At 50.9% G+C, this 27,464-nt stretch overlaps 3 protein-coding genes and 1 long non-coding RNA gene across 5 annotated transcripts; 2 read left to right on the top strand and 2 right to left on the bottom strand.

The window, feature by feature from the left end:
* Window positions 1-11,045: 11,045 nt before the first annotated feature.
* On the bottom strand, window positions 11,046-13,218 carry LOC100826103 (protein IQ-DOMAIN 1). Of its 2 annotated transcripts, none has more exons than XM_010230864.3 (4): window positions 13,062-13,218; window positions 12,460-12,890; window positions 11,531-12,346; window positions 11,046-11,434 (listed from the first exon to the last, which is right to left on the bottom strand). In XM_010230864.3, exons 2-4 carry the CDS (start codon window positions 12,853-12,855, stop codon window positions 11,414-11,416), a joined length of 1,233 nt encoding a protein of 410 aa, XP_010229166.1. In that variant the 5' UTR covers window positions 12,856-12,890; window positions 13,062-13,218; the 3' UTR covers window positions 11,046-11,413. The 2 variants fall into 2 exon arrangements, with proteins under 2 accessions (XP_010229166.1, XP_014755953.1); XM_014900467.2 differs by having other exon boundaries at window positions 13,016-13,216.
* Window positions 13,219-13,289: 71 nt separating this feature from the next.
* On the top strand, window positions 13,290-13,741 carry LOC112270222. The gene is made up of 2 exons (XR_002962621.1): window positions 13,290-13,417; window positions 13,512-13,741. It is a non-coding gene; the product is annotated as an uncharacterized LOC112270222 (long non-coding RNA).
* A 1,839-nt stretch (window positions 13,742-15,580) lies between these two features.
* On the top strand, window positions 15,581-18,012 carry LOC100825787 (protein crumbs homolog 1). Its single transcript, XM_003561998.4, has 6 exons — window positions 15,581-15,796; window positions 15,898-16,044; window positions 17,004-17,087; window positions 17,173-17,301; window positions 17,387-17,503; window positions 17,625-18,012. Exons 1-6 carry the CDS (start codon window positions 15,673-15,675, stop codon window positions 17,693-17,695), a joined length of 672 nt encoding a protein of 223 aa, XP_003562046.1. The 5' UTR covers window positions 15,581-15,672; the 3' UTR covers window positions 17,696-18,012.
* Window positions 18,013-21,586: 3,574 nt separating this feature from the next.
* On the bottom strand, window positions 21,587-23,062 carry LOC104582429 (EPIDERMAL PATTERNING FACTOR-like protein 4). Its single transcript, XM_014902769.2, has 2 exons — window positions 22,574-23,062; window positions 21,587-22,471 (listed from the first exon to the last, which is right to left on the bottom strand). Exons 1-2 carry the CDS (start codon window positions 22,650-22,652, stop codon window positions 22,182-22,184), a joined length of 369 nt encoding a protein of 122 aa, XP_014758255.1. The 5' UTR covers window positions 22,653-23,062; the 3' UTR covers window positions 21,587-22,181.
* Window positions 23,063-27,464: the final 4,402 nt, after the last annotated feature.

The raw sequence follows: 27,464 nt of genomic DNA, 5'->3' as shown, positions 1-27,464 counted from the left end.
CACACGTCTCTCTTTCTCTCTCTTCCTTTCTCTCTCACCTCTGTCTCTTTCCCGCACCTCTCTCCCATGTCCCATCTCTTTCTCTCTCTCTGTCTCTTTCTTCCTTTCCCTCACCTATGTCCTGTCCATTTTCGACCACCATGGCCGCGTGGACGAGTTCGTCGTCCCGGAGGAAGAAGAGGATGCAGCTGTCTCTCTTATGCATCTCTCTCCCGTCCCTCCCTCTCTCTCCCTTTCTCTCTCTCTCACGTATATACCTCTGTCATGTCCATCTTGGACCACCACCGTGGACGAGCTCGCCGATGCGGATGGAGAAGAGGATGCGGGGTGAGCGGGTGGCGCACATCGTCTATGCAGCAGCAGCCCGTCGGTGTCCACGTGCTACTCGTTGTCGTCGTCGAGGAGTTGGACGAGACGAGGTCCGGCCATGGCTTGGATCTGCACCGACCTGGACGTGAGGAGTTCCATGACCTCGATCTGCGCCAAGGAGCACATCCTTCTTGTCTGCGGAAGGAGCTCCGGTAGATGCGGTTACCGGTTTTATGTTTTTAGGGAGGAGGCGGTGGTGGCGGCTCACGCCGGCCTAGAGGAAGCCCGCGACGGTCGGACAGTGCCTCCAGCATCACTGTGTCGACAAGGACCTCGACGCGCGCTCTCCATGTCGCCGTCGCTTGAGAATTGAGATGGCGAGCCGCTGACGCGCAGCAGGAGGTGGTCTCTTAAGGTGTTGTTACTGGCGTCGATCTTGAGCGCTGCCACGAACGCGTCCTCCACGCATCGTGTCCGTGCTTCCCCTGCCCCTTGTACATCGTCGAAGGCGATGCCGAGGTAGCACTGGATGTCGAGCTTCACCCAGTCGATGGCGACAGAGGGGGAGGATGCGAGGCGGGGCATGCACGTTCTCGTCGGCCACGTCCATGAACCATGATGCGCAGATTCCGGACCCGTTGAGGGCCAGGACTTGCACGCATCCTGTTCGACGAAATGACCGCCGCGCCCGCCGAGCCCAACTCCCGCACGCTCACTGCACACAATCAATTGTTGAGGAAATCTAGAAATCAATTGAGAGAAAGAACACAAACGCCAAGCCGAATACGCTCTGCATGGAATCAAGAGAATGAAGTTTTGTTGACGATTAGCCACTAGTGCTCGCCGTTCCATCCTGTGACACCCGCAGAAAGAGCGGACCGGTGCAGGTTGGGCTTTGATGAAGCACCGTCCCGACACATGCAGCGGCGACGCCCTCGACATGGACTTGCATGCATCCTGTTCGACGAAATGACCGCCGTGGACGTCGAGCCCAACTCCCGCACGCTCACTGCACACGAGAAGAAGCTCCCGCCGGTGTTGCTTGAGGCGTGAGGTTGTCTCCCGCACGCACCGAAGGCCCTCCACTACACGGCGGCCCCGCCATCGTTGTACGCCGCGGGGAGCACGTGCTCCGACGAGAGGCGGTATGAGGCAGATACGACGGCGCATGGCCACCTGCTCCCCTGTCCCCTGACCTCGCCGAGCTAGTGGCTTGTCTACACATCGCGGAACGTCGCCTCCGGCCACCTGCTCCCATGCCCACGACCTTCCCTCCGTTCAGTCGACCCACGCCGCGGAACACCACACACCTCCTCTTCGACTTGTGCGCGCGGAGCAGGTTTGCGAGCTCGCCCCCGAGCTGGACCTCGTCGGGATGCGGCCAGTAGAGAGATGGGGACAGGAGAGAGCTGCCATCGAAGAGATGGAGAGAGAAGATAGAGGCACCGGGGGGAGAGAGAGCAGGAGAGAAAGAGAGAGATTGGAGGGGTGGGGTGGGGTCGTGGGGGGCAAGATGGGACAGATGGACTGACGCGCATGTGCTGCACCTACAACGAGTTGACTCGTCTATGCTACTGGTGCCTCCCATGAGCACTTTTTTCAAATCTCAAAGCATTATGGACGGTGTGATGGTACAGGCCAGGGAACGTACGGGCCAAAATGCATTTCCCGTGACACATATTATCCTATTTTTTAAAATTGTTCGTTTTACCTTATTTAAGAAAGTTTTGAAATAGTTTTACCCCTTTTAAGATTTTCATTACAAATTGGGCCCACGTATCAGGCCAATGAAGGTTTAAGAATTCAGTAACCCCAAAATTTCAATGGTTTATGAAATTACAAAAATAATTTTTTTTATCTGATCAAAATTCACTAAGTTTAGATGGATTTTTCACCCAAAAAAAATGTCATGATTTAATTTTGCTTGAATCTAGTTCAAAATTTCGAGGTAAAAATTTATGTACCCACCATAATTTTGAATTAAGTTTTGAGATTTCGTTGATATTTTGAGAAGGTGTCGTCCGCGCGAAAGTTGGATAATCCACACCAGATCGCGGCCGACTGCACAAACTGGCCACGTAGACCTGACATGCATGTCGGGTCATTCCGCGGGATTCAAACATTTAAGTTTGGTACATTTCGTCTAAACCGTGGTGAGAAGCGTATTTATGAGATACACCTCCGATGAGTAGGCATGACATGTGGGGCCCTTCAGTTAGGATGGCCGAAAACCTTAAAAGATGTATGGAAAAAGAGACACATATCACATTATTTCGGGTACATATGGTTCATTGAGTTGATCAGCCTAGCTATCAGCTATTTCGATCGATGGAAAGGTTATCAGTTGGTGTGAAATATTGCACTTGCTTATCAGCGTGTGACGCCATTGTCTAGCTAACAATGGAGGGCAACGATGGGATATATGCGCACATTTGCACATCTAACCGTTTATGTTCGTTAATGCCACTTTCTTTAGAGGAGATGCTTCTTTCGGCACTACGTAGATAAGACATAGGGCATTTCAGAATGCGCGGAATATATGCTGATTAAAAGTTGAGTTCCTAGACAGAGTGATTTTGCTAGATACTTCAGATCAAATGATTTAGCTCTCAACCCAGCTTATTTCCTAAGCGACCTTCTGATCTGAGTGCGATACAGTATATGCGGTAGTGATCAGTGCAGATCCTCTTCTTTTTTTGCGGATAATGATCAGTGCAGAACTGCAGATCGATCGCATGGGTCACAGCGTGTACGCCACCGAGATTGTTAGACGCGTATCAGCTTATCACCGGGTCAAAGCTGCACTAAGGCCTTGACCTTTCAGCTTCCGACCACGCTTAGAGGAAGGAGCTGCAGGTTGTTTGTGTCAGACATATAATCACACTCAATACACATGGTATGTTTCCGTGGTGGTACGACGATAACAAGCACCAGCAGGGGAGCTGCTGCTTAATTAAAGCAGTTCTTGTCAGAGACCCAAAAAGGCAGTGTCGAGAGCCAAATGCCAATGCAAAAAGTTGGCAGCTACTACTAAAACAAGAGTCGGAAGCTTCTACTAAAAAAGTTGGCAGCTGCTCCTAAAACAAGTACAGGTATTTAAAAACGGAGAGAGTACCATTTAACCATGCGGGTTTAGTTACCAGTTATTACAAGTTCCTCTTGGATGTATTCCCTGGCTAATCTTGTCTACTTTCTGATATGCTTTTAATTAGTAGTAGTACCTCCCAATATGTACTCCTATATGTTAACATTTGCAGCCGACAGATACTCCTATATACGAGTAGGTGCACAAGAAGAGGACTAATTAATGAATTCCTGAGCTGTCCATATATAGTGACAGCATGACAGTTCCCTCTTGACTCATGCAGTCATGCTTGTGAACACCAAACACGGCATTGATTCAAGAGGAGGCTTCCAGAATCCAGATCAATGGCGCTGATTAACGAAATCTTCCCGACAGGACGTTAACAATACATAGCCAGTACAGCGTGTTGGCACAACGGCAGAGGTTTTGCCGGAAGCAACGTCGCACTAGTGAGAGCCACTGAGTAATCGCTCCGTTTCATAATTCTTGTCTCAAATTTGATCAAAATAGATGTATATATTTCAAGTAACCAGATACATGTAATATTCCGGACAAAAATTATAGAACGGAGGATATAATTTTGTAGGATGGTCACGTCAGGAGCAGAACGGCACTGCACACGCACAGTAGCTAGCCAGTAGTGTTCACTCCAGCTTCTGTTGTGAAAACAAAATTCAGAGTTATCCTCCCGGAGTCGACCAGACACACGAAACCTTCATTCTCGCCAACACGCCATCTCTGTTCGATCGTGTATACATGTATATCTTCCGTTTAGATTAAAAAAAGGAAATGTGGAACCCATTTTGGTTCAATTTGCCGGGTCATTATCGCATCCACGAGGGGGCAGGCACGAGATATACATTCCCTTTTCGTGCAGCTCGCCTCAGCCACCTCAGCTCAGGACATGCAAGGGCAAGAAGCATCTCTGAATGAAATCTGCACGCACGCACGACGAACAACAATAGATTATACATCGATCGATGCATGGGTTACAAAAAGCGGGCATGGCGCCTCGCATTATTCAAGCATATCTGAACGACTGAAGAACCCCAATATGCATCCATCATCTCTCTCGCCAACTTGCACTCAGCACTAGCTCACTCTTGCAGCCGGCCGGGATTCGTCTTTTACAAGTGCAGGTTCACGTCTTCTCCCCCGGCGGCCGGCCACGCGCACTAGCACACAGCTGCTTTGCCCTCGATCCATCGCCGTGTCTCTAGTTGAATCGAGAGATACATATATGCGGGGATCGATGGCGATGTGAGCTCGCAACACGTTTAAGCGCTTTAATACTTTGCTCTGTGGGATCGTCGATCCGTTAATTGTTAGCTTCGCTGGCCTTTTTTTCCTTGCTCTGATTTGGACACGAGAAGATCGTTGGAAATGTCGTCGATCGCGAGTGACACGGATAATACCCAGATCGACCTCAGGGACGTGCGCGCACTCGTGCAGTGCATCTCCTGTGGTCTCTTTCTGAACAGAAAAGGAATACGGTGGAATACTTTCAGTTCAGAGAACGTGCGTCTCTTGTTTATACGGTGGAATACTTTCAGTTCAGAGAGCGTGCGTCTCTTGTTTAATTATACAGTGGAAAAGGGCAAAGACTGGTTCTTGGGTCCTCGGAGGCGCAGACCAGGGTAAAAAGGAGTCAAAACTGACCTGTTCGGAAGACAAAGTATATTTGTTCGACAAGCTTGGACTAAATACCGAAACTTTACCGAGGAAAACCACGGTCCAAAGCAGTCCGTAATTAGGCCATCTCCAACGATTGTTACTAACCGGATGCTACTCCTATGTGGAGGACAGCTTGACAGAGTGATTTGACATACAGTTACTTGCAGAAATAAGAGTTTGTTCATGAATACCAAGAATGAAAAAATAATAACATGTGGGTCCACTAAGAAGAGAGATAACTGTTGGGATGCCCTTAGTCTCATATATCGGATATTATGTAGATACTTGTATGCTACCTTTGAGCATCTCCAATGGTTACAAACCAGCCCTTACTTAAGGCGGCATTTTTAGATTTTTGCTTAGGTGGAGTGAGAATACGAAGAAGCATATGTAGCATTAGTTACCTCACTATTACCAAGAAAGGTTAGAGGATAGAAGCAATAACAGATCAATATGACAAGTTGGTCCTAATAAAAATAATATTGTTTCAGAAGAATTAGAAAAAGAACTAGTAGATACGAGATCTAGAGAAATGATGACATGGAAGGCAAAATGATAGTTGTATTATATAGCATGCATGCTCTTAATATTCTCTGCCACATGGATGCCGTCATAGATATATATCGATCACCCCAGGTGTGACGTGGTTCAAAAATGGTTATAGGGATTGGCTGGGTTTACGAAGAAACCATCCTAGATGTCGTGAAATAGGATGAGTATGGTGTAGTGTGATGAACGATTCTATCGAACCTCGAGGGTCGAGGCCCTATATATAGGGCATGTGAGTATATAGAAAGAGACATGACCCGAGATCTGGAGTGCAATAAGCTCCGAGAGATAAGGTCGAATCTATAAAAATGCGGGTATTACCTATAGTATATATGTATCAACTGGATATATACATACAACGACAACATTGACGAAGTTACAACCTTCCCCGGGTAGTATATTCCGGTGCATGATTAATGGATCACTTTTAGTTTCAAGTGGGGGCAAACCACACGAACAAATGCATGTCAAAGTTATTCCCATGCATGTTGTCTCCAAGGTGCACCCTCTTTTGGAGAAAAGACGAGGCATCATCGCAGGGAGCAATATCACCCCCCCCCCCCCCCTCCCTTCCACCACACACACTCAAATTCTACATATAGGTTGGAGGGACTTGACACATAAAAGCTTGAGCTATTTGGACTTGTGATACATGAAACATCAACGTCGAGTGAACTTTCCATTAGATGGAAAAGTGAAAAGGTCTGGCAAGGGCGCAAGGCAGTGTTCGAGTACTGAATATAGCCTTCCCCGGTTACAGTTGGATCAACCTGCAGGCTTTTGATCCTCAGGTCAAAAGTAAAGTACAAAAAGAAACTAGATAGGTCATTCGTATTCTTCACTAGAAGAAAAACTAAAGCACTACACAGGTATTGCAGACTCGTTAGGTAGCTATAATTCATTATGGAGTATTTTACTCTATTATTTTCTTGCCTTTTCCACCGCTTTTGGAGAAATTTTCCCTCCCTTAATTAATTAGGTCTGTGTGTGCATTCTTTTTACTGAACTTTTTGACAACCCTCTAAGTCTAAAGAAACGGGTGAAGTCAAAACACACAAGCATCGGAACACGTCGATAATACTAGTAGTATTATAAATTGTTTACCAAAAAGAGTTCGTGTTACTGGTAGGTGAGCGTAAAGGAACAAGTACCAATATGTATACCCTGCAAATCAACAGTTGGACTTCCATAGGACTTATACTGGTCTTACTAGTAGTCATCAGTAGTACCATAAAGATAAAAAGTTACCATAAAAAAATGGTTTTGCTATTTCCAAGAGAATTGAGAAATAACTATTTCTAAGGCGATGTTTAAAATCATATGATTCAATCATTTGAGATTTGTGCAAGAATCATGCAAGTACAAAGGATCAGAAAATCTAAAATCTAAATCGGATGGTTATGATTGTCGACCAAGAAATAACTGGGATACAGGCATTTGCTTTGGAAAACTCATTTTAGACACCAGGAGAGAATCTTGTGCACAAGCTGGTTGACTTGTTTCCCAAACTTATTGATGTTTTGAGACGAAACGTGCATGCAAGGTTGCAGTTGAGACATGCACATCATCACCTTCTATGGAGTATTTTGCTCTCTCATTTTTGCCTTGTCCTTCCCTTTGGGAAATTAAAAATCGTATTTCCTTGCCAAGTGTGTTTCCTTCTCATTCCTTCTCTTTTGGAAACACTACATTTCCCTGCCAAGTGTCATAAAGTCTGCACACACGGCGAACATTCTTCTTCGTAATTATACATGCTTTTAGTTTAAAGGAGTCACGACTGGAACACATGTCAATACCTTCCGTCATGGTATTTTGGGTACCAGGGAATCTTCAGCTACCGTCAGTTGTGTGCATCGTTTCGATGCAGAGGCCAGGCAGGTCCCCTTTTTGAAGAAGAAAAAAGCTACCGTCAACTAGCTGACCTTTTCTCCAATATACTGTATTTTTGGTATCTGGAGACGAAAGGTGCATATGCTAAACAATTTCAGTTCAGAACAGATATGGCGCTCAACGGCGTATCATCATCATCACTGAAACTCCACTTGTAACACCTGCAATTGCAACGGAATGAAACCGGCCACTTGTAACGTACTCTTCCTACCTGTGTGTCACATACTGCAGCTGCATTATTGCAGTTGCCTGGGGTCATCAGAGACCATGGAGATTGTTTGTGGTGAGCATAGTGCAGGTGGCATTATTCACCAGGTTTTTCCGGAGGTCAGCTCTATAGATCAATAAGTAGTGTTAATTATGCAGTGGCGGAACAGGGATCGATCACCCGGACACGCATTAGCAGCCCTCAGATGGGCTTGTCGGGTGCATAATTGATCTAAAAAGGGGTTGAAAATTCAGTGGCGGCTCCTGTGCCATACGTCCTTCCGGACCCTGTTCATCAGATGTCCTCATCCAGAGATTTGGTTCTTCTTTTTTCCCTCCACCAACAGGATCGGATCGGGTCACTGTGCTGCAGGATTACCCAATCGATCCTTGTTGTTGTTGAGCGACGCCGAGAATCGGAGCGTCCAAGGCAGCCGAGAAGGACGCGTGTCCCGAGAACTGAAGACGGGTCAAATTTTAGCTACACTTGGGGTGGAGCTTCTGTTCAGGAAATGAGAGAGGTTTGTATTGTCGATCTGACGGAGTAGCGTAGCGACACCGGTGCATCATCCGTTCCACTGCTTGGAAAAAAGAAACCTGAGTAGGAGTACATGGGTTGTTGCTGCTTCTTGAAATTCAGTCCCGCATGGAGCAGAGGAACAAGGACGGACGGCCACTGATGGACTTGCAGCGGTCTGGTTCTAGTGAAGTCAATGTCTGGTTGGAATGGTTCCTTTCGTTGGACATATTCTAGAAGCTGCTGCAGATCGGATTCTCTTCTCCTGCGCCTTGGTGCGGCTGCGGTTGCTATCACGAAAGTAAAAAGCCTCTGATGACTGATGAGCCCTCCTCCTCCCTTCCGGTACTGACGTCCACTTCCAGGCCATCCACGCAGTCGGTGGCGGCATGCAAAAATGAGTTTTGTCAACTGGCATCCATGACCCGATCCAGCCGCACGTACGCTCGCTCGCGCGGCACTGGCGCTGCCTTCTCCACCAACCAGACTACCAGAGGAAAGGCACACCCTCGAGCTTGCCCAGGCCACAAGTGCGAATGAGAGTGACACATTCCTCTGGGCTGCAAAACCCCAAGCACGCCGCGTACGGGCGCAAGATCCATCAATGCATTTTACAGTACATCGAAATGTATTTCGTGTGGTAGTAATGCAGAGGCGACGGGGCTGTCGGTTTTGAAAGAACGAGACGATCGGGACCCGGAGAATGCCTGCCAGAATTACGAACTGGGCGATGGCTTTTTCTTTCGATCTCTTTAATTTGGGAATCTATCCTCTCCCGCTCGTGTTGTTGGCAACAACGGCGGTCCCGCCATTGACTGATCGATCGTTCACCCCCACTACCACGAGCTATACAGGGCCCCTGAATTATTGGCGAAAAGGCGCTGTGGCTTTCGTACTCCACCTTTTTTTTCTCTCCTGCGGAAGTGAAGCGTCCAGAGAGTTCGAATCCATGGATCCGGAGAGAGCAAACTGCAAATGGACGTCAGGATCCTAGGAGTACGGCCCAGGAGCGGAGGATGTCCGGTGATGAATTGATCGGCGGGGACTGGGTTTGTCATTCAATGCACGACACACGTACATGGAATCCAAGATCAAGTCAAAATGAAGACCGTAGCGGCCGCAGACGAACGTAATGGCCGAAGCGTCATCTGGGCCGCATACGGACGGACGGGCTTAACCGCCCGCCAGCATAGTTCGTGCCAACTTCTTGGCTAGGTTCTGCTAAAAAAAAAAACTTCTTGGCTAGTCCGCCTCCAGCCCATGCATGCCGCGGCCCACCGTTTGAAGAGGAGCAAAAAGAAACCCTCGTGGGCCGTGTGAGTATTGCTAACACGTCCGCACGTAAACCAAACGGGCTTACGTGCACGGTCCACCGTGTGCGCTTCCCGTAGTGTTCCGTGCGTGCCTACCAGGACAGATTCAACTTCTAACGGGGAACAGTGAACGTCCAACAGTGAAATAGGGGTTTGCTATTAGTCACACACTCACACCTATCCGTAAAGTTGCTAAACAAATTGATTAAAAAAAATTTGCTAATAAAATTTTATGCTTGGGCTCAAATAGGACCACGCGTGAACAACTTACGAAGAATTAGCATCCAAATATGCACTTTGATAGAATTAGGACTCACTTGACACACCTCGAATAGTTTTAGAACCTGCCGTGCATTTTACTCTAAATAAAATGTCCCGGTAATATGTGATCCACTTGTCTCACGCCACAGGAGGAGAAATTTAACCACACCCATTCAGACCTCTTCTTGTAGCTATGATCAGCCATGAGGAGTGCATCCTATGCCACCATCTGCATCCTCTTTCTTGCCACTCTTCTCACGCAAGAAGCATGCCCAATCCCGGGCGTGGATGACCGTGCGATCTTGGTCATCGCCAATTGGGCGGTGCAGGAGCACGCAAGGCTATCTAGAGAGATACTGACCTTCAACGAGGTGTGGAACGGATCGGAGCTGTCACATGGGCCTGTCTTCACCTTCACGATCCTCATCATCGTCCTGAACGCCGATGGACAGAGCGGCTTTCGCTCAAAAAAAAAGACAGAGCGGCTCATACAATGTCGAGGTGCTCGATGGCCCTTGGACCAACACACGCGTGGTCAACTCCTTCGCTCCGGCCTCTTGATCATATCCCAACAACCTCTAAGCATGGGAGAATTGAGGCGTCCCATCAGTATACATATGATCAGTGAAGATATGATGAGTGAAGTGCTTTGGGTAGCCTCTGGCACGAGATGAATTGTTATTTTCTTACAAAATAAAAGAACCGCGCTAAGCTCGCAATACTTTGAAGTCCATGATTTAATATTTTGTTCACCTGATGATAAAGTATCTATTCCCACGATATAGTCAGCTTAGAAATACTGTCCCGCCAAAACTTTCAGAGTTGAGTAATTAATTCCTGTAGGCAAAGAAGTATCTATTTCTAAGTGGAAGATGCTGGATTCGATTCACTGTGTCCAACGAAAATTGAGCATTTGCATATTTAAAAAATTATGTCTGACTCAAATTTGTTTAAATATGAGCATACATTTAATATGGAGCGGAGAAAATAGTATAGTTTGGTCGGCTAATAAAAATCTCAAAGAATTTTTTAGGCACGACGAGTTAACAGAGACCAAAACTGTTTTTTCCTTTTCCTTTTTTTTAAGGCAAGCAGAACACGCTCTCTTGATCCGTGTTTGCCGGCCAAGAAGGACAATGATCAACGACAGTTAATGCTGGCCCATCACAGAAACTGGAGCATGGCTGCTTGCCCAACTACCACGACAACGCGAAGTTAACTCAATCGTACCGCACGGAGAGAATCAGAAGAAGCCGTGCTGAAACTATTGATCGCTCAATCCCGAGCTTATTACACTGTGCAACTAGTACAACCCTTTGCGATACTACACTCCACTATTACTGATGTGGTAATTCTCTTACATCAACACATTTGCAAGAATCATCACAACTCAATGCCCTATATAAAATGTACACTTGACTTGCCCGTAGTATGTATGTACATACAGCACTCTCAACTAAAACTCAGCTAATTTCCCATCAGCAATTCAATGAGACCATCAAACCCGGAACAAACGAAGAATTCCCGCCCTACGATTCTTCTTCCGGATAGTATAGTACGGAGTAGTTGTGGCTTCCTGAATCTTGATACCGTTGGCAGTATAATCAATCAGTACAGGCCCCTGCGTACCTGAAGAAGAAGGAAGAAGGGGAAAAGAAGATGACAAATGCATGTGACGGTGAAAAAACAGAGTATGCAGGCGATGCAGTTGATCTATGTGCTTACCTCGAGTCCGACGAGCGAGCGGGTCCGGCTGTAGACGGTGGTGGCGGCGGTGAGGACGGAGCTGGTGGTGGACCCGCACTCGCTGTCCCTGTCCCTGTCCCTGTCCCTGAGCGAGGCGCTAGACGAGTCCAGCTTCACCGACGACGACCATGGCCGGAAGAACGAGGAGCTGCCGGACTGCTGCTGCTGCTGCTGGGAGGAGGAGCGCTGCATCCTGGCGCCCCTGGGCACGCTCCTGTGCTCGGCGCCCTTCCTCCTGCCGCTCGGCTGCCGCTCCAGCTGCGCGTGCGCGTGCGCGTCCATGGCCATGGCGCGCTGCCTGGGCGCGCTCTGCGACCGCGCCTTGGCCCTCGACGACTCCGTGTTCCCCATGTAGCTCGGCGGGTCCGCGCCCGCCGACACGTTCTGGGACTGTGGGCTGCTGGACGCATCCAGGTGCCAGCTGCTCGCCATCGTCGGGCTCAGCTCCGTCGTCATCCCCGACGACGGCGCCGGCGAGCACTGCCTTTGCCTGTCGCCCTTGCCGCCGCTGTAGTCCGTCTCCACGGCCTTGGCGTTCTCCTCGCACGACCTCATGTTCGTTTCGTAGGAGGGTCTGCGGTGCCTGGGGTGGTGCCGCGGCCTGCTGGGCGGTGGCGGCTGGTCTGGGACTTGGATCTGGAGGAAGCGCATCCGGTGCGCGCGCAGCTGGGACTGCGCCGCCAGGAGAGCCTGCATGCACCGGAGCGTCGCCTTGGCCTGCTTCCTCACCAGCTGCCCTCGCACCACGGCTTGCAGCTTCACTATGCCCCGCAGCGCGCACAGCGCCGTCCTTGCCTGCATTCATGAATCAGTGCTCCCGCACGTCAGTCAGTCAGTCAAGTGGCTGGCTCCAAGCTCTGCTTCTGCTGCATGCATTGCCGACAACGCGATCGACCGGCCGGACATACCAGATAGCCTCTGAATGTTGCCTGGATCCTGACAGCCGCCGCCGCCTCGGCGAGGATGATGCTCGCAGGCGGCGGCGCCTTGCTGCGAGAGGAGAGACGCACAACCGTGGCCGCCGCCACGTCTGCCGCGGCGTGCTTCTTCTGATCGAACAGTACCACCGTCTCCGGCTCCGGCGCCGGCCGTGGCCGGGACGCGCCTACGGCGGCACTGGCGGCCAGTTGCTCGGCTGCCGCTGGCAGCACCACGGGCCGCCGGAAGCTCCACCTGATCTTCTCCTTCGGGGTCGCTCCCGGCAACGGCGCCTCGGCGTGCGTCGTCGCCCTGCTGTCCCTCTTGGAATCCTTCTTCCCGCCGGCGCCCAGGAAGGACCTCAGCCACCTCGCCGCCTTCCCCATTGCTGCGCCGGCCGCCGCCCTGTCTCAGTCTCACTCTGCAAAGCAAAGGCAAAACGCAAACGTACGTATGTTAACTCATCACGCACACTGGTGTCACGTATATTATACGCCTCATGACACGAGGTGTTCGATACAATATGTAAACAAGTACTCTACACACCATGCGTATAATAGGTATATTTCAATGCGTAACCTAAGGTTAGCACCTAAACAGATTCCAGCGGCCAACAACCGCCGCGTAGCTAGCTAGCTACTCCCAAGGTAGCAGTCAACCACGGCGAGCCGAGCGCGAGCGGCGGCCGACCACGTGAAGCGGCTCGCCCGGAACATGGCGTGTGCATGGATCCCTGTCTATCGATCTCTGCCGCCTGTGTCATCAGGGTCTTTTTAATGTCGATCGGGAAGGAGCTAGGAAGAGTACGCTACACACACGGCCGGGTCCATTTCAATCATGGATCGGTTAGCCTCGTGACTCACTCAGCTGAGCTGAGCGGCGATTCGAGGCGTGTGATGTTGATGGGGTACGCGCTAGCCATTTGGAGCTGCTGGTCTCTTTCCTCAGGTTCGTCCCTGGAATCTCAAGTTGATTAATTAATTAACCTTGTTGTTTCTTTATTGCCGAGACAGCGAAGACATCTCAAGTTTGACATTTCCAGGACTGTCAAAGACCGAGTATGTCCCATGAGCTGACTGAACAAAGGATCACTGGATTGTTGTGTCATAAACTCATAATAACTCGCATGTCGGCGTGAAGCCGAAGGAAAACACTCGCATGTGCAGATGTGCTGGACTGCTTGTCTCTGGCTGAATAACTATCTTTGCTTGCCCTGCGACGCATGCATGCTTAATTCGGTTTCCACAGAGGCAGGACGTGCATGTGCCCCCACCCTGCGTCCCATATTAAATGTTTTTCTGTTTTTTAAACATATTTAGATAAATTTAAGTCTTAATAGGAGATGGAAGGAGCAGTGATACCAGCTTCCATCCATTGAATCCGCACATAAGTACACTGCCCTGTACATGCAAACAGCTTACTCCAGCTTCGTGTACTCAACCTCGATCCCTCATCATCCGGTCTGGTATAGTACTACGTACGGACGCAGCTGCCGCTTGGGGCTACAGAGTGGAGTACAGATCATGGCGTGTAACGCAAAGAATATGTATGTGGGTTTGGGGCAAATACAAAATGCAACATAATATAAGGGACCGCGCCGAGTGTGACAGTATAGGAGAGTAGAACACCGGCCTGTGCTGTACCGCTTCGTGTCTTCGCTGGATGGTTTGGACCATGCATGAGACGCCATGATTAATTGGTGGATAGGCCCCGGAACCCGGATCCGTCTGGAGTGTGCGTGGTGGGTGCTTGCTCCTTCGTCTTCAGTTAACCGCACGGGCTATGGCACGTCCACGGAGCTTTGGAGGGTTCCTCGCATGCAGCTGGTGGCGGCTGGTCCAGACGGGGCTGAGCGAGCTGCCCAGCTCTGCACGGTGCCATTTTCCTCTTTGGGTCTACGACATTGAAATCTGGCTTTCCTGTAACCACCGTGCAACCGAACCTTAACTTGGCTTTGAATTGTGATTTTTATTTGGTGTTAGCAAAGATTGTGGTCACGTTTATATGCTACAGAACGCTATGATATTATATCCTAGAATATCATCCAAGAGAAAAATGAATCTCTCGTATGCAAAAGAGTAATTTTGGCTCAAAACGTAAAAATCCGTTTCTTTTTTGAGGCTGGCGCGAAGCAGCGAAGCCCATGCTGTGTAAAGTACTCTACTACAATTTTTTTTTAGTGGAAGTACTCTACTACTGTACTTGTTTGTTCGACGGCAGCAAGCTCGTTGAGAAAGTGGGCCTAGAGTCGAGAGTTCTATTGGGCTGGGATTAAGTGTCTTTTGATGTTTTTGATCTGGACGCAAGATTGCATTCAGATAGACCAAAGCCCACTATAGGGCCACGTTACGTTAACGTGTCTTACGCGGCGTAATAGCCTTTTCTTTTTCTGCGGGCAATAACTTAGCCCAATGCTGAGCTGGAGTATTCATTTGTTCTCCTTTACATTCCCTTAAAAAAGGTTTTATTCTCCTTTACAGACGATGAATTTCTTGTGCTGTCCTTGTCAAAAAAAAAATGTTATCTTCATCCATGCATTTCAAGATTCAATTTTGACAATCATTTAGATCAACAATATGTAATGCCACATATTGTTAGCATTCTTTTTCCCGATGACATAGTTGGGGTTGATAGCACGTCACGTTATCTTAGACATTTCACTGACATGTCATGCTAGTTAAAGGAAAAAAGAGTCAAGTTGTCTGTTACTGTAGATACGGCTCTTGCGCGTACACATGACTAAAAACATTCACTACTTCAATCATGACCCTTAATTAATCAATGCAATCTTTCTAGTAGACAAAACAACTGACAGACTACACACACACACACACACTCAGTGCTTGCTTTGAGTATACTGTTCGGGAGATTTGGATCAGTCGAGTCCACCGTCCACGTCAAGCGGCCATATGGGACGGAACCCAGTGTTGACTTCGCCACATCTTCAGTCTTCACGTCTAGTAGGCTCGCTGCCGGGTCTGCCGGTTGCGCGGTCAATCCCAACCTGAGCCAGTAAAGCCAAGCCCCCCATGGAAACTCCTAATCTCCCACCGCCCAACCGTACCGTTCCTCTTTAAACTCCACCGGCAACAACCGCCCGCCCGCATCGGAAGAGCCACAGAAAAGGGGAGAGAGCACCAACGGGCATCACTCATCAGTACTGGACTGCTAGTGGCCAGGGCAGACGAAACCAGCCAAGATCGATGGTGGCAGCAGCAGCAAGGAGAGCGGCGGCCTTGGCCTTGGCGTTGCTCGTCGCCGCCGCGGGGGTGGCCGTCGCCGACGACTTCTTCTCCCCTCTCAGCCCGCTCCTCGCCCCCGTGATTGGTAAACAACAAACTCTCTTCTCTTCGTCTTCTTCTCCAAACGCCTGGCCGTGTTTGTTTGTTACGAGCTCTTGGCCTGAACGGACTCGATCTTTCCGGCAGGGTCGCTGTGCAAGGCGGTGGCGTGCGGGAAGGGGAACTGCACGGCGACGACCGGGCTGCCGGGGTACAGGTGCGACTGCGACCCCGGCTGGAAGCAGATGCACGTCGGCGATAGCCTCAGGTTCCTCCCCTGCGTCATCCCCAACTGTAAGTAAATTAAAGTGCCCCCACACCCGCGTGCATATACTCCTCATCAATGGCCGCCAACCCATGGCCAAGCTGTCATTGTCTGTTGTACCAGTTGCTGCTAGTGTCGGTTCATCATAACTGCATTCCGCCCAAGTCTCGTGATGGCTAGTTTGTTTAGAGAGAGACTTTTCTGCATACGTCTCAAGTCTGGCGTACAATTGGTACACGTACTGAATACGTGTGTGCCAAACATTTGCAGTTGGGTGTAAAATGAACAGTGGTTATATATAGGGCATGTACTGCCTCTGCCTCTGCAGAAATTGAGTAATTCTGGCCAACGGTTGGGCTCCGAATACATATCACTTTTTCTGTTGTAAGATTATCTTTCAGAACGTAAGACTGAGTACACTAGATGTACTCTGCATGATTTAGGCATCTCAAAAATATACATTCCATCCGCCCGCACATTGCGGCCGAACTCCGTTGAAAGGACAGAAACGGAGCCATAAGTTCATACATCCCAACTAGCTACTGAACTTAGGCATCTCAAATATACATGATGTGGAATTGCAGAGGTCTGTTCGTGCCGGAAGTCTTTTGTACTCCAAAAGGAAGTCCACTTTTTAGTCTGAATAAAGTCAATTTTGAGGCGCAGAAAGTCCAAGTGTACATAAATTTCATTGGTCCAACAGATGCCCCATAAATTCGGTTTCTCAATTCTTTTTCCTGTCTCTGTTACCGAAACAATCAGGTTCTGTAACTTTAACACGCGTCTCCATCATACAGATAAAAAAGCTAAGAATGCTCGCGTCTTCATGTCATCTTCAGAATTTAGTTTTTTTCAAGTCCACAGCGTGATCTTCAGAGTTCTTGTGTCCACTAGTCTGATGCTCAGTCAAAAACATCTGTGCAGAAAATCTACTAGCCTGTGTATATCTCATACTATTACATGATCAGATCAAAGCATATCCCTGCAGGTACCATTGATCGTGCATGTTCTAACGACACGTCAGCGCCAGCACCGGCACCTTCACCCAGAAATTTCTCCCTCTCGCCAGACCGTAAAAACTGCAACTTTCTACTCTTGGTTTTCACTCAACAACATTTTCTGGTCATATGGTTTATTGATCTTTATGTATACTACAGCTTGTGAAGTGGCTTACTGCGGTTCTGGGGGCACTTGCAAGAACGGCACAGGGCTCAGCTACCACTGCGAGTGCAAGCAGGGCTTCAGTAATCTTCTGAACATGACCACGATGCCTTGTTTCCAAGAATGTAAGACCAAAAACGACACAAGCAACTTCCCTTCCGTGCAGAAAAACACCGCATATCTCACTTCCAACTCATGGTATCGTTTCAGGCTCAATCGGAGCAGATTGTGCGGGCATCGGGATCCTTCCATCAACAAACTCACAAACTCCACCACCACCACCCGGCTCCGCTAGTGCTTCTAACAACTGCCATGCACCTGCTCCAGGTAACTTTCCTTGAGATATTGTCTGGATGGCTTCATCTTCTGTTTTTTTTAGAGAAAACCTTCATCTGTTGTAGGTACTGTAGTTAATTTGCTGTTATTTCCCTTGATATATCATTTGCAGGATGGGTTTCGCAGCAGATTCTACTCCCTCTGCTTATACTGGCCTCGCTGGCCATGGGTCAGGCGACATGAACGGGGAACAGAGCATAGCACGGTATCACTAGAGAGAGTTTTTTTCACGGACAGGGGTTAGAGTTGTTAGCCTGTTAGAGATTACACGTTGGTGGTATATCATGCTGCTGCAGTATTATTGCACTTGATAATTCTTCTGCTGTGTGTGTGTGTGTGTGTGTGTGTGTGTGTGTGTGAGAGAGAGAGAGAGAGAGAGAGAGAGAGAGAGCTGATGATTAGGTGCGAACACGGAATAAACTGTCTCTGTGAATAATAATAGATTAAATCGATTGTTTTTGTTTTTTGAGAACCAGATTAAATCGATTGTTTATACCTGATGGCTTGGTTGCCTGAAATTTCGAATATCGTCCTGTGGATTTCTTCCCAAGCCGTTCGATCCTAAAAGCCAATGGTGCAGCAGTATTTGAACTGGGCCAAGAACTGTAATGGGCCATGAAGTGCTCGGCTAGCCTCACCATTCATTGTTGTGGGCATTCATTACTCTAGAAAAATTCTTGTGGGCCTCTCCGTAGTTTTAAGCGGGGCAGCCAAGAAAGAACCCGCGCCGCTGCAGTACAGAACGGCCTGGCCGCCGGCGCGACGTGGCTTCCTTGTCAATTTTCCGCCACCGCTTCCAGCTTCACCACGGAGAGCACGACGCGCGACACGAAGGACGCGATGAAGGCGCCCGGCCGGCGCTCGCTCGCAATGGAGGGTAGCGACTCATACAGGCGCGGGCTCGTGGTGGAGAACGAGCTCGCGGAGGACGAAGGGGCCCGCGCGAGGAGGAAGGCGCAGGCAAGGTCGCGCCGGCGGCCACGGCCGTCGCCGGAGTTGGAGAAGACAAGGCGCGCGGGGGATCTCCGGTGGTCGATTCGTCGAGGAAAGACCGGAGTCAGCTCCGCCGCGGCAAGGCGTAGCTTATGCAGTCATCTGCGGAGCGAGAGAGCGGTCGGAGGAGGGCTAATGGCGGCGATCTCGTGCGGCGGCGGAGGGTCACCGTGGCTGGGGCGCTCGGGGCAGCGGGGGCGGAGGCCGAGGGCACCAACGGATCCACGGCGGCGTGGAGGTGCTTCCAGACTTGGCTTCAGGCTTGGGAAGGTGCGGGCACGGCGGCGGCGAGCTTGGCGGCGCACGGCCGGAGTCGGGGAAGATGGACGCGGGCGGGCGGCAGGTCCACCTTGTCCACGCGCTGCTCGTGCTCTTGCAGGCGACGCCAAGGAGGCGCGACAGCGGTGGTGGGGGGAGGCAGGGGCGCTAGACAGAGTTGGAGGAGGCGGCTCGAAATGACCGAATGAGGACGAAAGAAGGAGGAAGGAGGAAAAGAGAGGGAGAGGAAGAGCTGCTCGGGGAGAAGATAAGGAAGCGGAGCGGCGGCCGGAGCAACGGCTCCACGCGGCGGCGGCTCGAAGATAAGCACGGGGAGAAGATAAGGGAGATACCGTGGAACACGCTGGCACGTGACGTTGGCCTGACCAGTGGACCTGCCTCGTCAGTTTTGAGGTTAGAAGCGAGCAAGCGAATGGTTAAGTAAATTCGGTGGGTTTTAGCAACAAAAATGTAGACTGGTATCAATGTGCAATTCTAACCCGTAATGTGGTGGTTTTTTGTAATTTACTCACTAGAAAAACGTGGCGATGACTGATGAACGTAAATATTGGGTAAGTTTAGTGATGAATGCAATGCTAGTTTTCGCGTACTATACGGGTAACAGTCGGTGTGTTCTAAAAATAAAAGGTAACGCTCAGCGGAACATGAAAATATTGGTTTGTCTGACTGAAAATTCACCTGCAAAATGAAGGTCATGTGAGATGAGCGTCTTCTGAGCTCAGAGCAACCCTTCAGAAACATGTCTCGAATCACTGGCTGCTTTGAGCCTGCTTCTCCAACAAAAGGCAAAAAGGAAATCAACGGATCAGAGGCACCTGTTTCCGTAAAGAAAGATAACAGGAGAGACGGAAGCTAAAATGAAATTGATGAAACGAAAAAAAGAGAGAAAAAGAAACCCCAAGATCATCACTTCCGTGGTAACTTGCATTAGATCCACAACAGACATGTGACAGGAGCTGACAGTTAAAATCAACGATACTACTTGCTGGCCATCAGGCCCATCAATACTCCAACTCCATGATCGACGCAAAATCCGTTGATGCGCCATGCAGATTGGGCACTGTGAGGCGCCGAAATCGCTTGCTACTGCCTCCCAGCAAACAGTCTACTTGCTCGATCGCTTGCATTGCACGCACCTATACACGCACAGCCCATCTGACGAATCTTTGCAGGCGAAACTTTTGCTCCTCTCCGCTTCGTTTGATCTGTTACTCGTTATACAGTTTACACTGCGTCGGTTGTTTCTCCTTCAGTAGGAAACGATACTTTGCTACAAGTACAAGCAACCGCAGTCCCAAGAACACTGTTACTATTCTTGAAGCTAATCTTTCGCCGGGGAAGCAGGTGGGGCATTCTTTGTGTTCTCGAGGAGAAAAAACTGCAGGCACAGATAAAGGAGACCTTCAGATAATCTCGAGTTTTTAGAGAAGCAGGAAGATCACACTAGTGAAGAGCTCCGCAAACATTCCTACTTCTCAACAATACTTATTCAGCAATTTCCACACACGAAAAGATGCCCCAGATGTTAATCTGTTCTGGGTTTGGCCATCGAGATTCGTATCTTTTGGACGACAGCTGAGTCGAGTTTATTAGCAGCAATCCTATCAAATCGAACTGCTTTTAGGACTCAAGCATGTACCATCTCCAACCGACATCATAGGCCACTAAAAATTGTTCAAGGACATGGCTCGGTCTCCATCACTGACAGGAGTTAGTGTGCACCGATGAAATTTCGCATCACAGCTCCAAGAAAATACTCCAAATAAAACCTGAGGCCAGTAGCTGCTGCTGGATGTTCGCGTCGAATTCAGGAGTCGGAGAAACGAGGAGGATGGATGGATGGATGGAATGACCAAAACGCTCGGAGGAGATGGGAAGGATTGAATGAAAGCCACCATTTCTGCAGAGCCCCCTCATCGTGCGTGCCTGAAGCCCTGAACGGCACAGAACGCCACAGCTCGCTGCACTCCTGCTGCCAAAGATTATAATTCGGAGATGATTGAGACACAGGCCTGCGTGTACGTATACGCCTAGCCTAGCTAGGAGTAACACAAACAAATGATGAGCAAGATAGATAAACAAACAAATACTACTAGTATATAAAACACATGGCGTGACATAGTGTGGCATGGCGTCCAAAATATTCAGGCCCTATTCTCCTCTCTAGGGAACTTATGCTGATTTGACGTGACTAAAGCAGCTAGCCAGCAAGTTAAATTAGTGACACTGCCAGAGGAAAAAACCTCATCAGAACCAGCGCCCCTAGCTTAGCTCCAGTCCTATTAGGTCACTGTTGCTGCGAGAGAGATTCGCCGTATACTACTCTCCGTACCAGTCTTCGCACGCAGACAGGCTTTTTGGTTTGTTTCTTGCCCCTGCGAAATGAAAAAGTGGAGCTCATCCTGCAACGCAAAGCGTGCAACTCTCTGTACCTGTAGCTCTACACTCCCTACGATCCATCTCCCCCCTCTTTCCCTGCTACTACTACTGTTTCCCATCTGATCGTTTGGGGGGTTGCTGGAGCTACTTTCCATGGTTTTCTGCGCGCGCTCATACTATATGCAGCTGAGGCTCTGCGAGGCACATGCCCTGCCATGGAGTGTGCGTGTGCTTGAAAGGAGTAAGGAAACTGTTCCGGATATTTGATGGTGGGGGGAATGAAGAAATTGTTTCTTTGGGTGGTGTATGTATATGCACGGACGGACGCAGACGGGCGCAAGAACTAGGGAATTAAATCCACAAAGAACAATGACATCCAGGTACCAGACATTCAGGCCTCAAGATAGAAATGTTTCTTCCTTGTTACTACTAATTTTTTATGACCTTCACTGCGAGAAGATGCGATGTAGTACAGCAGAATCGAACAAGGAGAAATGATGAAAACTACGTAGCTAATCCGGTTAAAAACATCACATCATAGATTTGACGAAAATTAGCTGGGAAAAATCGCTCCGCTGAACCGGAAGGTGGAAAAGAAAGAACCAACAGCAGAGAGAGAGAGGGAGAGAGAGAGAGAGAGCGCGCGCGCATGAACATCTCGATCCATCTCTTCCTCGCTCGCTCTTTGTACACGAGACAGGACCGGCTACTTACAACATTATTACATACATCGACCCCATTGAAGAGGTCATCCATGGTTGGTCTTGTTTCCATCAATCTCCTGGTGCTCTGCTCCCCGCTCTCTCTAGCTCGTAGCTTCCTGGTCGCCGTGCGTTTGCTCGACCCGTGAGGCCGTGACTCCCTTCACCCCTTGCCTTTTGCTGCTCGGCCGCCGTAGACCGTAGCTAAGCGAGCTAGCTCGTGTGAGTGAAGCGAAGCAGCCAGTAATGGCGGAGCGGCCCAAGGAGCATGCACCTTACATATGTGCACAAGTGCAGACGGTCGTGGGTGTGAGCAGTCAGGGCATGAATAGCCTGTCGCCGCACTTGCAGCGCCATGCCTCCGGGTAGTACTCGAGCGGGAAGCTGACTCCCGGCTGGATGGCCACGTGCACCGGCCGGCACGGGTGGCACCCCCCGCACCGGCTCCGGCACGTCGGCGGCGACGACCCCGGCCCCACCAGCTCCCTCCGCCTCCCCCCCGCCGCCGCCGCCGCCGCCGCAGGGTCCCACCAGTACTTCTCCCCCTCCTCCACCGCTCCGCCACCAACGACGCGGCTCCTCCGGCCGGTCCTCGCCGCGCTCGCGCCTGCAGGACACACACAACACACCATGAGTCAATGACGGTCAGAGCTGGCCTTGTATATAATGCAGAAGAAACAGAAGATGGAGGAGAAGGCATGTATATTACCGAGGGCAGCGGCGGAGAAGAAGACGAAGAGGAGGAGCAGCGCCGCGGCGAGGAGGCCGCGGCGGCTCGGCCGGCCCATGGACTTGCCGCGCGCGCGAGCTCGGCTGGCAATGGATGTATCTCAACGCACCGGCGGGACGGCCGCGCGCGCGCGGCGCCGCGGCTAGCTAGGTAGAAGACGGAGGAGGAGGGAGCTAGCGAGGCGCTGAATGCCGCTGGCTGCTGGCGCTGGCGCTGCACGAGGGGGGACTGACTGGTGAGTGAGTGACGCGGAAGGGAGCGTAAGGGTGCGCGAGTCAATCCGCACGCACGGAGGAGCCTTGGACCGTGCGTGCGGGCGGGCGGGGCAGAAAAGGAGAGGAAATAAAGAGACGAGACGGATGGATGATCCGATGGGGTCGGGTACTCGGGTTAATTTGTGTTGGTGGGTGCCGGGGTGCGTGGCTCAGTGGCTGGATGGGTTCTTTCTTTTGCCGGCGCCGTGGCTCGGGGCTTTGCTATTTGGAGCGTGAGGGCGGCCTTCGGTTTTGGTTTGGTTTCTGCTGGTGGGTGCAAATTCGCTCCCCCTCGCGGCTGGCCGGCCGGCCGGGGGCAGCAATCCGGCTCGCAGTCTGGCAGCGCCCGGCGCGGTCGGTGGGGTCTCTCTGCGCGTGTGCCTCGCGGGACCCACAGCGGCCCTAGGCCTAGCAGGGCGGAGCTGGGCTTGGACAATCGCCCGACCGCTATCCACTCGTACCCTGGCCCATGGGCCAGTCCCCTCAGGCCTAGGAGCAGCAACTTGCCATGGCCTTCTGTATCCTTTCGTTTTCTAAAAAAAAACAAATAATTTTAGGCCCCGCTTGGCATTCATGTAACTTTATGCTCCTCTATCAATTTACACCGGCATTATACTGGTAACCAACAAAACCATCGTATATCATTCCCTTGGAAAATACTGTTTGGGTAATACTCTGCTGCCCTCAGATTGATTGCGCGGTGGAGATTATTTTCCGTCTTGAGGTCTCTCAGGAGCGTCGCCCACTTTCCCCGGCTTCGCAAGAGCTTGAAGATAAAATATTTGGCTTTGTGCTCTCTGCAGCGGACCATTGCCCGTCACCGGGCCCGCATCACTTGGTTGAGGGATGGCGACGCTAACACCAGCTTTTTCCACTTCCATGCGGGCGCTCGTCGCAGACGAAACTTTATTGCGCAGCTCCACCATGGGGATCAGGATCTGATCGACCAGGATCGCATCGAGGAGGCAATTACTTCCTTCTTTGAGGAGGTTTTTGACTTTCCGGAGGAGAGGTTGCGGACCCTGGACTTCGACTTCCTCCAGATTCCGCGCTTGGACTTACGCGTTTTGGAGGAACCCTTTTCGGAAGAGGAAATCTGGGCTGCCGTTCGAGCTTTACCTCGGGATCGCGCCCCAAGTCTGGATGGTTTTACCGGACTTTTCTTCTCGTCTTGTTGGTCCGTCATCAAGGGCGAGGTGGTCGAGCTCTTTCGTTGGCTCCACGGAGGGGTCACGCCGGCTTCCACGACCTTAACCGTGCGCTCCTTACTCTCGTTCCCAAGAAGAACTAGCCTTCGGAGGTTCGGGATTTTAGGCCTATCAGCCTTGTTCACGGCATCGCCAAGTTGGTCGCTAAGGTGCTCTCGCTCCGGCTTGCGCCTCTCCTGCCGACCCTGATCTCCACCAACCAGTGTGCCTTTATCCGTGGTCGTGCCATTCACGATAATTTCATGCTCGTGAAGCAAATGGCGAGGTCGTTGCACATTTCTAGGCAGCCAGCGATGCTTTGTAAGCTTGACATCGCTAGGGCGTTTGACTCTGTCTCCTGGGCCTTTTTGTTGGATCTCCTCCGACATCGTGGCTTTGGTCGTGTGTGGTGTGATCTCATCTGCTTGCTGCTTTCCACTTCCAGCACCCAGATTATTATCAATGGTCACCTTAGCCATGAGGTGGTGCATCGTCGGGGCCTGCGCCAGGGGGACCCCTTATCCCTGATGCTCTTCGTCATTGTGATGGATACCTTCAACAGCCTTCTTCTCGCTGCCGCCCGGGAGCGGCTCCTTTCTCCTTTTAGAGGAGGGACTCCGGGTTGCCAGGCTTCCTTCTACGCTGATGGCGTGGTCGTGTTTATCAGCCTGAGGTGGCGGAGTGCACCATCTTGCCTGATTTGCTTGAGGTCTTTGGTGATGCTTCGGGCCTGCGCATGAATATCCTGAAGAGCTCGGCCACTCCCATCTGCTGCTCTCCTGAGGAGATTCAGGTCGTTCTCCATTACCTGGCTTGTCCGGTTCAGGAGTTTCCCATCCCCTACTTGGGTGCCCCCCTCTCCATCTCCAGGCCCTGTCGTCAGGATTTCCAGCCTATTCTTGACAAGCTAGACCGCAAGCTTGCTAGCTGGCGTGCCGGGATGCTGTCCTGGGGTGGCCAGTTGACTCTCGTCAAATCGGTTCTCTCGGCCATTCTGGTCCACACTCTCCTTGCTCTCGAAGTGGTTGGGTGATGCCATTAATAAGAAGCAACGGAGTTTTTTCTAGAAAGGTCGGACCGATGCTCAACGTGGTCATTGTGCGGTGGCCTGGGCCAAGGTCTGCCTCCCATTCGTTTGGGAGGTCTTGGGGTTCGTGACGCCAACTTGTTGAGCACCGCCCTCCAGCTTCGTTGGCCTTGGTTGCAGCGGGCTGAGGTCGATATGCCTTGGGCTTCCTTTCGTATCCGCTTCAGCCCCCTTGTCCTCGCCCTCTTTCATGAGGCTTGCTGTTCGGTGGTGGGGAACGGTCGCTCTACCCTCTTCTGGTCTGACAACTGGATTGATCGGAAGTCGATCGAAGTAGTTGCCCCGGTCGTTTTTGCCGCCGTTGGTCGAAGGATCACCCGTACACGATGTGTTGTGTACGCCCTTTTTGAGGAGGCTTGGATTCATGATATTTCGGGCCCTCTCAATGCTCAGGGCATGGTTGAGTTTCTTCGGCTAGCGGACACGCTTGCCTCCGTGGAGCTTGCTCCGGACAGGGACGATGTGTTCCGCTGGCGTTGGTCGCCCTCGGGTGTCTATTCCTCCAAATCGGCGTTCCTTCACTTCTTCGAGGAACGCCCGACTTCCCCTTGTTGGGCTCAGATCTGGCGTTGTTGGACACTGTTGAAGTGTCGGATTTGGGTTTGGCTTGCGTGCACCAACCATTGCTAGAAGGCGGACCGTCTGGAACGCCGCAGTCTCCCCTGCAACGCGCGCTACCCTCTTTGCGACCAGGAGCCCGAGACCATAGCTCATCTCCTTGTGGGCTGTGCTTTCTCGAAGACGGTGCTGCATGCGATCCTGGATAGGGCCGGGGCCCTTCCTTGCCTCCCCCGTCCCTCCGAGGACCTTGTGGGCTGGCTGTCGGCAGGAGCACGTCGGGCGCCGGACAAGGTGAAGGCCATTCGCTCCCTCATCAACCTCTCTCTCTGGCGTCTTTGGAAGCTCCAGAATGCTGCATCTTCGAGGGATCCACGCCGGTTGCCTCTAGCTTGGTCGAGGACATCTTTGTGGAGGTGGATTTGTGGCGGGCTGTAGGTGCGCGCGCTCTTAGGCAGCTAGGCCTCCCCCTCCATGGGCGACCTTTTTCTTCTTCTTGTTTTCATTTGCGTTTTTCTTTTTTGGGCGCCCTTTGAGGTTCCTTTTGTTGCCGCTTGTACTCGCTCTTCTTGCGCTTTCTTCTTAATGGAAATGACACGCCGCTCGGCGTGTTCGAGAAAAAAAAATACTCTGCTGCAATGCTAGCAGAACCTTTGGTCCATGCCGCCACCGATCGACGGTGAAGACGATGGTGATCGAGGTGAGGTATAGCCTTACAAGTGGGAGCCGGGGAGGTTGCGGTGAGGTAGAGGAGGGAGCTAGTGGGAGAGGGTGTTGCCGGAAGCTAAAACCGCACGCGCCGCCGCCATGCACCGCCGGACACGCTCCAACCGTCGCCTCCTCGCGCCATCAGAAACTGCTCCAGACAACGACCCGGCATGCCGCCAAAACCCGCTTCAGGCGCCGCCACCTCGCCGCCGCCGGACACCACTCCAATCGCCGACCCACGCGTCGCCGGATCTCGTTTCTTCCTTTCTCCCTGCGGCGTGCGCCGCTAGTCCTCTTCCTCGTTTTTCTATCCAGACCTCCTCAGATCCGTAATTGTTTACGGGTGTAAAGCCTCTAAACCGAACGAAAAGGAAAACGAAAACGACGTTCCAATCGGTGTTTCAGGCTGTCGTCGGAAATTTTTCAGCCTCCGTAAATTACCCCGGTTATGAGCCCCAAAACGGCCATCCAAGCAGGCCCACTGTTGATGTTGTCCTACGTGGTAAAAATCAGGAAGAAATAGTTCATATATACGTACGGCATGCATGGGTAGTTTCCGTTCTACGTATGTACATTGATCGAGTAGAGGTCAACTTCGACCGCGTCATGCATTGATCCAAATCCAAACGAAACGTCTGCGTCGATCAGACCGGTGTGCCGCGCGTGCTGCCGTCAAAGACAACTTCTGCATATGCCTTGCCAGCCCGTCTTCTCTTCACTCTCGGGCGCACCGCGCACATGTTTGCTTCATTGCTTGCTAGTCATTTTCCAAAACCACACACTGCATTTCCATCATGCTTTCACGTCACCATGTTGCCTTGGATCCCCTCAAGTCATCTCGAGTTTTAGGCACCTCTAGCTAGCTGATGTTGAGTACTAGCTGCTACTCCTTGTCAGTGGCTAGCTAGCTCCTACAAGATATGGGCTGATGGATCGATCCACCATTCGATCGGCCACTTCGAGTTTTAACAGTTGTGGCACGCTTAATTAGTTTTCTCAGTTCTCATGCACACGGTGCGTAAAGCATGTACCTTTTCATGTTTTGTCAGCCTAAAAATGCTCGTCACTTCTCGTCT

This window comes from Brachypodium distachyon, chromosome 1 (assembly GCF_000005505.3).
Source record: "Brachypodium distachyon strain Bd21 chromosome 1, Brachypodium_distachyon_v3.0, whole genome shotgun sequence".
NCBI classification, from domain to species: domain Eukaryota; kingdom Viridiplantae; phylum Streptophyta; class Magnoliopsida; order Poales; family Poaceae; genus Brachypodium; species Brachypodium distachyon.
This window is presented reverse-complemented; position numbering and strand designations above follow the sequence as displayed.

Excerpts from the sequence above, each read along its gene's own strand:
- LOC100825787 (XM_003561998.4), top strand. The coding sequence starts at position 15,673 with ATGGTGGCAGCAGCAGCAAGGAGAGCGGCGGCCTTGGCCTTGGCGTTG. Across the intron at positions 17,088-17,172 it reads TTTCTCCCTCTCGCCAGACC|CTTGTGAAGTGGCTTACTGC; the intron begins GTAAAAACTGCA and ends TGTATACTACAG. Across the intron at positions 17,504-17,624 it reads CTGCCATGCACCTGCTCCAG|GATGGGTTTCGCAGCAGATT; the intron begins GTAACTTTCCTT and ends TATCATTTGCAG.
- LOC100826103 (XM_010230864.3), bottom strand. The coding sequence starts at position 12,855 with ATGGGGAAGGCGGCGAGGTGGCTGAGGTCCTTCCTGGGCGCCGGCGGG. Across the intron at positions 12,347-12,459 it reads CAACATTCAGAGGCTATCTG|GCAAGGACGGCGCTGTGCGC; the intron begins GTATGTCCGGCC and ends TCATGAATGCAG. Across the intron at positions 11,435-11,530 it reads GCTCGCTCGTCGGACTCGAG|GTACGCAGGGGCCTGTACTG; the intron begins GTAAGCACATAG and ends CTTCTTCTTCAG.
- LOC104582429 (XM_014902769.2), bottom strand. The coding sequence starts at position 22,652 with ATGGGCCGGCCGAGCCGCCGCGGCCTCCTCGCCGCGGCGCTGCTCCTC. Across the intron at positions 22,472-22,573 it reads CTTCTCCGCCGCTGCCCTCG|GCGCGAGCGCGGCGAGGACC; the intron begins GTAATATACATG and ends TGTGTCCTGCAG.